General features: G+C 40.8%; 1 protein-coding gene across 1 annotated transcript; it reads left to right on the plus strand.

Annotated features, from left to right (window-relative positions):
• The first annotated feature begins 3,910 nt into the window (after positions 1 to 3,910).
• LOC133447509 (homeobox protein MSX-2-like) lies at positions 3,911 to 8,838 on the plus strand. Its single transcript, XM_061726203.1, has 2 exons — positions 3,911 to 4,317; positions 5,641 to 8,838. The coding sequence occupies exons 1-2, from the start codon at positions 4,077 to 4,079 to the stop codon at positions 6,099 to 6,101; spliced, it is 702 nt and encodes a 233-aa protein (XP_061582187.1). The 5' UTR covers positions 3,911 to 4,076; the 3' UTR covers positions 6,102 to 8,838.
• Positions 8,839 to 9,153: the final 315 nt, after the last annotated feature.

The raw sequence follows: 9,153 nt of genomic DNA on the forward strand, positions 1-9,153 counted from the left end.
ATGGATGAGCGTGGAGCGCTGACGAGGAAGCGGTGGGGGTACCGAGAATGCAGGACGATGAGTTTGAACAAGACTTAGTTGCAGGAGCGAATTCTTCCCCCAGAGGCTTCTTTGTGTGGATTTCAGGGAATTTGTGCAGAAAAAAAGAGTGCAGACAGAGTAATAGGAGTACAGGAGAAGAGACTGCAGTGGTTGTAAACAGCAGACGGTCTAATCCTGGACATGTTAACATGAAGGCTTTGACACTAGACTTCCTGCTGCACTCATTGCTGTGTAGGAACATTTCAACCAGGACTCTCACTCTGCTACATTTACATTTATTTATTTCAATGCCCCTTTCATGCGTGCATCTGCTTGGCACTTCCACAACTGCAGGACTTTAGTGAGTTGACAGATTTTATGATGCTTGACCACTGACTGAATGGATGGTCTTTATTTATTACAGTGAATAAAAGGGATTTTCTTGGTGAATGTGAATCTGCAGCTAACTGACAACAGCAACCGAGCCACCGTGTTTATCGATGTATGCCGACACAATATACATATATATGAAATAAACAGTTATTAGTATTGTTAACAGAGGCTGATGTGTCATTTCCAGTAGGACCTCACGGTGCCAGTGTTGCCTTCAACATCAAAATGATAGAGATGCAGAAGTGTATTTATCTGGGACACAGAGGGTAAATGTGTGTTTTGGTTCAGATCACTGTGAGAGAATGAGAAAGCCATTTAAAACTGATGATGGTAAATTGCAGCTATTGTAACCGTATAAACATGGCTCATAAATGCACGAATTATTCTCCAATCCAATCTCAAAAACGAGACTCCAAAGGATTTTTCCTCCCCTCCCGTTCACTCCCCTTTAAACAAATGATGAAATATAAGCACACTACATGTCTCCTTAAAACATAAATGGGTTTTTCCTCCTAACAGAAATAATAAAGTCTTTATTGGTGGTTTTTAGACCTCAGCTTGTCTTCAATGTCCCAGTTTACTGTTTTTAAAAGAAATATATTATGAACTGAGTAAACAGGTACCTAAAGATGCTTTATGATCTTTTTGTATCTTCCTTGAACTTTGTAATCACTTAAATAAGTGATGCTTACAGACATAGAAAGCTACTTGACGGCGCTTTTGCTGCTGATTATTGAGAGAACGAGGATTTATTTTTTTAACCCTCCCATCCCTGGACCTTTTAACAATACTTGGGAGCAAAAGCCATAATTGGAAAATGAATCCCCTTTTCTTCTTTTTTTTTACAGAATCTATTTTCATCTTCATTACTTGACTTTATTATGGAGGTCGGGACTGCAGATGCTCCCACCCTCAGCAAGATGAAAACAACCCACTCCCACAAGACTTACAGCCAATGCAGAGTGTCCAAGCTGACATCCAGATTACTGTGCACACTGCACAGCATAAACCTGCAGGGAGGCAGAGGGACATACAAAGCCATTAGTTGATTTGGGTGGGGGTGGGAGGAGGTTTAAACTCAGCTTTGGGAGGAATATGTGGTGCAGTGATTCGGGGGACTGCATGAAGTCGAAGTGATGGGCACAGCTGCTGCATGTTTTCTAATCGGTCTCACCAGTCCATCGCAGGGCTACAACCAAAACAAGAATGATAACGTCTCGATGCTCATATATCACAACATTTATTCAGGATTATATGTTTTCAATTTGAGAGTGTTTTCACTCTCAGATATTGGACGAATCTCTCTTTAAACTCCGCCTACATTGAAATTAAAATGACTGCACCAGTGCTTCTTATAAACGTCCAGCTCTTTGAGCTTGTCTCCTTCACTTTTGTGCACTTTTGTGTGCTTCAACAAAACGTCTGCTCGTGGATTTTTCTCTCATTGTTTTTTCTATTTAAAAACAGAAGGTAAAATATGCCCGTGATGTCTGACCTTCTCCTTCAGACGGCTCCAGTTTAACTGCCTTCAGCAGATCACATCTATCACAAGTACTTTACACTTTATTTCTACGATGCTGATTCACAACAAAAGTACTAAACAAAGATCTATTAATGGCTCATTATAATTGTTTTTCTGTTGAAACCAATTCAAGATTTTACTTCTATGTACTTGTCAAACTACAGAAATATTAGACTAGATAAAACAAAAGTCAGATCCTCTTATCATATGTTTTTACAGTTTATATTAAAAGAAAACTCAGCCATAAGTCTGTTATTAGACGGTAAGAGTACACTTTTGTTAGAGAGCAAAACAACATAATTGAAGCAGTTTGGTGTTTAAACAGAATATTATTTTTCAATCCAAGCCCTGACAAAAGGCCCTGACTGTTTGCTGCTCTGTTGTCATAGGTCTGTACAAGTTGACTACTGATGTTGTGCAAAAAAATGTCAGTGGATGGAATATACTTTTCTTTAAGAAATGAACTATTTTTTTCTTTGTCTTTTTAACATAATTTCATTACTTGTTTGGGTTGTACATGTTGGCAAATGATATGTGGATGCCAGTAACCAGAACCGTCTGAAGAGAAATGCTGTGAGGTAAAAACGTACATGCACAAGTGATTGCAGGAGAATCTTGCTACAACTTGCATGTGTTCATTTTAGAGTGAGCTCATGCTGCCTGAGCGCTTTGCATCAAATGCGGACCGCTGCCGTAATCCTGCTGATTACAGAGCTCAGGACAGCACGCTCCAGTCACCTCACAGGAAGCCTTTATCTGCGCGGACACCAGTCTGAGGGACGCAGAAGACAAATGCACATATCTGAGAGAACTGAAGCACATTACAAGTGATGTGCAACATATAATTTGCAATAAACATACATTTTGCATCAACCCCTGGGCGTGCATTTTGGCTGACTGAACATGATATCACACCTAGAATTGAATTAAACAGGGTCATCTTCTATCATTGTTTGGTTTCATTAACCGTACACTCTTGGGTTGCTTTTCTGGAAGTTGCATATACTTTATTCTCTCAGTAGGTGTAGGTTGGAGAGTTTCGGCAGGTCAGAGCTTAGTTGCACCCCTGTGATGCTTCCTGGTGCTCTGGAACCCTGCTGGTAGAGGTTCAAACAGGCGATAGACGCCTCTGTCTCCACTGTCAGGGCAGAGACGGAGACTAATCACAGCGGGCGCCACACACGTCAGGAAAGTAGCAATTTTCCATCATTACCGTTAAATCCTGCTTAAAAGAACCGGATTCCACAGACCTAATTACAAGGTGTTACTAATAACAATGTAATGACAGTCATTTTAAAGCCTGCCCAAAACCATAATCCATCTCCCTACACATTTAAGCATCTGGTTGCTGTAGAGCAATGTCTGAATTTTAAAAGCACCATGACTCTCATTGATTACTATTGTGATTACTCCCACAACTGGCGTGTGCGGCATTGCAAGCTGGGGCTTGATTTAGGAGCTTTGTCAGGTATTGCTAAGTGGGGGTGCAGCTGCTGAGATAGACTCCTCTCTGATGCTCCTCATTCTGGAGCCATGATCCGAGACACAGCCGGGCCGATCCATCATGCCCGTTCCCCCGGATAGGATCGACTTGAGGAGACGGGGGAATGATTTACATATACAAGCAAGGTCTGGCACCAGGCCTCGGCCTCATAGAAGAGAGAAGAAAAACAAGTAGTCGTCCATTAGTCTAAAACAAGATCAAGCAGACCAGCATGTGCTTTTACTGTCAACTTGAAAGAAATATGACGCACTGACATCGGTGTTTATGACAAAACACAGTGAGCTGATTTCAACAAGTAATGGCCTCCTCAGTAATTACTCCTAAATGACTCTGGGTCTGGGAGGAGAATGCGGGAGGTGGGGTTGGGGAGGGATGATTACTCCTGCAGCGCCGTCCAATCACAAGCCTCCCCCCAGATTTGGGATCATCTAGCGGAAAGTCTCTGGTGCCAGCCAAAGTTTTCCCATGCAACAACTTTGTGAGAACTCCACAGAAGTTACTCCGACCTTCTATCCGGCCCCACGTTGCATGTTTGAACTCCGAACACGTTAAAGATGATTTAAAAAAAAAAAAAAAGAAAGAAAGAATGCATTTTTTGCACAACTTGAATTAGAATTAGAGTCCGGGACAGAGAGCATGTTTCCTCTTGGAGACTCGAAGGACGACTTTTCCACGGACGAGGATGTGGAAAGGAGCGCCAGGCGGAGGAGGCAGCAGGTGCGGCGCCTGCCCTTCAGTGTGGACGCGCTCATCTCTGCCAGGCCCGACTCCAGAGGTCACCCCGCTGCGCTCAGGCCGGGCGGGGGTCAGCCATCAGAGAAGGACAGGGACAGCCTGGCTGCTCGATCCAGCTCAGTCAAGGTGCCAACGCCAACAAGTAAGTGAACTGTTTTGGAATCTCACAGTTTGGTCTACACTGATACAAATATTGTGCTTGATGTACGTTAAAAAAATAAGTCAACTTTTTGCATGAGATTATTATGTAGATCAAGAAAGACTAGTCTTTGTATAAACTACTATTACATTTTTGCAAGTAATTACAACTGATACATTTTGCAAGTACAGTCAACTTAATTGTGTTAAGTTTACTTTATTTATCAAAATTAAGTTAACTTTACTTGCAAATGAATGTTGTACATAAAAATTAAGTAGTTTATACAAAGACTAGTCTTTCTTGATCTACATAAAAATCTCATACATTTTTTTAAAGTAGATCAAGCAAGATATGTTTTACTGTGGTGTTCTACTTAAACAAATAAAGCATGTTTCATCTAAACGTTGGTCAATCTCCCCAATAGAGTAAAATTGTTAAAGGAAAAGTAAATACAACAAGATCATGGCTTGTTGTTTGTGTGTAAATGAAAAGATTACCTGGGATTACATAAATACTGCTTTTAAGGAAAAAATGCACAATGTCTTGTTTTTTGAACAAATGCAGATTAAGTTCAAAACTAGATGTATTCATGTAAAGCAACAAACTTCATTTTTAATTGTTAATATCACAGATTTAAATATGTTATATTTACATGCGCTTAGATTTATGTTTTTCAGTGTATTTATATATGACATAAGTTTTAGGCAAGGCAAGGCTAATTTATTTGTATAGCATAATTCAACACAAGGTAATTCAAAGTGCTTTACATCAACATTAAAAGCAGCAATACACAATTAAACAGTAAATAACAAATAAAATGAAATAAAATGATAAGAAAAGAGGTAAAATAATAAAAAGCACAAGTTGTTAAAAAGTAAGGGCAGTAGAGTCCAGCAGGTAAGTATTTAATTTAAGAGTACGCTTCAGTAAACAGTAATGTTTTTAACCCTGATTTAAATGAGCTGACAGTCGGAGCAGACCTCAGGTCTACAGGAAGTTTGTTCCACCGGTGAGGAGCAGAATAACTGAACGCTGCCTCACCTTGCTTGGTTCTGGTTCTTGGGAACCACAACAAACCAGATCCAGATGAACCTCAGGGGTCTGGGAGCTTCATAGGGAACTAACAGATCAACCATGTATTTTGGTCCAAGACCATTCAGGTCTTTGTAAACCAGCAGTAAGATTTTAAACTCTATCCTTTGACTCACTGGAAGCCAGTGTAGTGATTTCATGACCGGTGTAATATGGTCCAGTTTCCTGGTGTTTGTAAGGACTCTGGCGGTTTTATGTTTCACTAACTATCTTGTGTGGTCTTGTGTCTTCCAGGACCGTTCAGTCCCCAGCGTGCTCAGCCAGCGTGCCCCCTGAGAAAGCACAAAACCAACCGCAGGCCCCGCACCCCCTTCACCACGGTGCAGCTGCTCGCCCTGGAACAGAAGTTTAACCAGAAACAGTACTTGTCCATCGCAGAAAGAGCCGAGTTCTCCTCCTCGCTCTCACTGTCTGAAACCCAGGTCAAGATCTGGTTCCAAAACCGACGGGCCAAAGCCAAACGGCTTCAGGAGGCGGAGGTGGAGAAACTCAAGATAGCAGCTGAGGTTAGCTCCAAGGCCGTGTTCTACACAGGCTTTGCATCCTCAGCTTTCCCCCCCAGGGCTGACCTGCAGCCCGGCCCGGCGGGGCTCTACAGACTGGGCTGCTCCTACGGCCGCGGCCCGCTGCTCCCCGCCGCCTACCTGGCCATGTACAGCTCACAGGTTGGCTACAACCTGTTTCACCTCTCCTGAGGAGGCAGAATTATACACAGTTTTAAATCCTGCACCACATGATTACAACGATCTGATGTCGAGTTGAAGATTCCTGCTGTGTTTTATTTTTATTTTTGGTCTTCTGCTATGCTGAAGAACTTATTTTAATGTTGCAGGACTCAGTTGGAGAGGATGATGATACATCAACTCAGGACTTGCTTGTTGTTTGCAAATACGCTGCCATCTATGACAAAATGCAACATCTGGATGTCTTTACGTATTTTTGGGGGGGATTTCTTGACTGACTCAAGTGATGAACGACAACTTGGACTGATGAATAGCCTACAAGTAGAGGATTCCATGGACATCAAAACATTCCCTTATGACACATTGTATTTATTTTGTATACCCCCTTGCATCACATCTGCATTGTCAACAGCTGATGTTTTTGTGTTTACTATTTAAATTAAGCTTCTAGTTTACCTCCTTTAATCTGTGTGTGTATGGGAGCTATATATATATATATATATATATATATGAAGCAGTGTAAGTTACTCTGACAACAGTACGGTAGTAGTACTCAAACTTTGATTGGTGTTTCCACGGTGAATGACTCCTTTAATGGTCATCTGCCTCTTTTTTACTCATCTGTACTCATGCAGCAGGAGGCTTTCTTGTCCACATTCCCTTCATTGTGCTATTTTTGTCTTCACAAATGCTCAGAGCAGGTCGTAGTTAGCCCAGTACAGGTGCCATCCTCCCACAACTGGTTTTACCAAACGTATTGTGATGAATAACCCTCCTCTAATTATCCCCAGCCCACCATGAGCCGGACTTGCCGCTCCAGGTCTCTTTTAGTCTCCCAAGAAACCTATATATAAACCTATATACCGATATTAACTTGACTATATACCATTTTCAGCCCTCATTGTTATAAATTAAAACGTGGTTTTCGAGCAGCACCAGAACTGAATCATGGATTTTATCTCTTGATCATAAATTGCTTGGGTCCATCCTGGCTGACATTGACAGCTGTGCTCAAGGCTGCACAAAGTGCTCCCACTGGGGACTCGTTTGACAAATGTCTCAAGTGTCAAACGAGTTCTAAATACAGAGTTTGTTTCATTTCATTGACTTTAAAGATTTTGTATCAGAGCCAATTTACATACAGTGATGACACAGATGGTTTCATCCCATTGGATATCCATAGTAGACTTTATATTGAACTGCTAAAAGATTTTTTTAAGGGACTCTGTGAAGGAAATGCGCTGTGTGCGAAATATTTAATACAACCTCTCAGTAACTCAGGTGCCAAACAACTTTAGAGATCTCCATTGAGATTGAGAAGATGGTGTAATATTGTATGAATGTGGGCTGCTCTCATGCGCAGCGGGAAGGGAGTTAGCACATGTTACAGTATGTGGCTGGATGCACAATTAGGTGGCCAAAGTGAAGATGCATTGCACTTTTAAATGAATATTTATACTCTCAAATATCCATTAAAGATTTGAAATGACGTCCACCAAAAAAAAAAATTGACGGTTTTCTGTAAACAACGACTCTGGCGCGGCTGTAATTGTGAACATGTGTGTTTTTAGCTCTTGGATTTTAGAGTTGGAGATTTTTGTTTGATGTGAGCTTTATTTTTGAAGTGCATAGTTCAGATGAAGGTAATCTTGCCCTGTGAACTCTTTTACACGGCAGTGTACCGGGCTGTCCCTGGTACAATTACCACTTTAATTGTCCCAGAGTTCCAACTCCAAAACTCTGTGAAATTATGTGCACAGACTGGCTGATAACAGAGCAGACTGAGCGGGTCTCTCTCCCTGTGTAAACTTGGGGAAAGCTTGTTACCATTAACTCATATTTTACAGTCCATTTGCACCCTACAATTTTGACATTTACTCAACATTAAGCTGATAGTAAGATCGGTAACTGTTTTTACTGGCCTGTAACCATGGTCTCAGTTTCAAATGTTTTTACTGTTAAACATCTGACAACGGGACCAATAATGGTAATAAAATCAACAGAAGAAAGATATGCAAATCTGTGTCACTATTATATTATTTTTTTTTAAGAAATGGGTTTTAAGAAAGGGTGTGGATGTGTAGCTGAAGCAGTGGAAGAGCCAAACAGCTGACAGTTTACCGGAAACATGGGCAACTTTCCATGAGGTTTCTGAGCTCCTTCTGCTCCATGAGAATATTCTTTCTTCTTTTTCCATTGATTAGCATTTAAAAGTATGTGTTCTCAGTCAGCTCAGAGTTGATTCTTCTCTCTTAATGCGTAGTTGCAACAACGATGCTTAAAGGACGCAAATAGTCCCAATGTTTTTCAACCTTTTCTTCGTGCGATACCTGCAAGCCTGTAGTTGGAGCTTTTACCCCCAGTAATCCTTTTCTCCTCTTCATCCTGGCTGTAAGGATATTCCATTCAATCTAAAGTACAATGGAGGAGATGGCGGTCAAGCTTTACAATCCTCTTTGCATTAGAAAAATGCTTTCTGAAGTTAAATGATTGTATGAGACTTCAGCAGTTTGAATGAGATTATTTCCTCAATGTGTTTGAAGAGAAACAGTCTTCCCTTTCTGAGCAGCAGCGCAGGCACAGATAGCAATAGAAATCCATTAAAAGAGGACATTTCCATTATCACTCGGGACCATGGCTGTTGATTTTATTCCTCATTTCATACACTCTATTTCTCTTTTTTAAAATAAGTTTATGTTCTCAGAGCTGATGTGGATGAATAGAAGTCCTCTCACAGCCAGCTAAGTCAATGCACCTAAAAAGTATGAGAAACCTTTTCCAAAGTATCTTTTTGCATTTATTTTTGCCATCATGGGATAAAAAAAGGAAATTCTTCTTATTATATATTTTTTAATGTAATTAATAGATTTAGATTTAAAAAAAGGATAAGTAAGGTGCCACAAAAGGTCAGTCCCTGGTTTAAAATGATTGTAGTTGTGCTTCAAGTCCACTAGGTGTAGCAGCATCCCATGAATTTCTGTTTAGATTTAGTGAAAACGGTCCGTCTTCTAATTCCTGGCTTTTAAAATGCATTTGAGAGTTAAGCTAACACTGTATCATCCTG

This window comes from Cololabis saira, chromosome 7, assembly GCF_033807715.1.
Source record: "Cololabis saira isolate AMF1-May2022 chromosome 7, fColSai1.1, whole genome shotgun sequence".
Taxonomy (NCBI): Eukaryota; Metazoa; Chordata; class Actinopteri; order Beloniformes; family Belonidae; genus Cololabis; species Cololabis saira.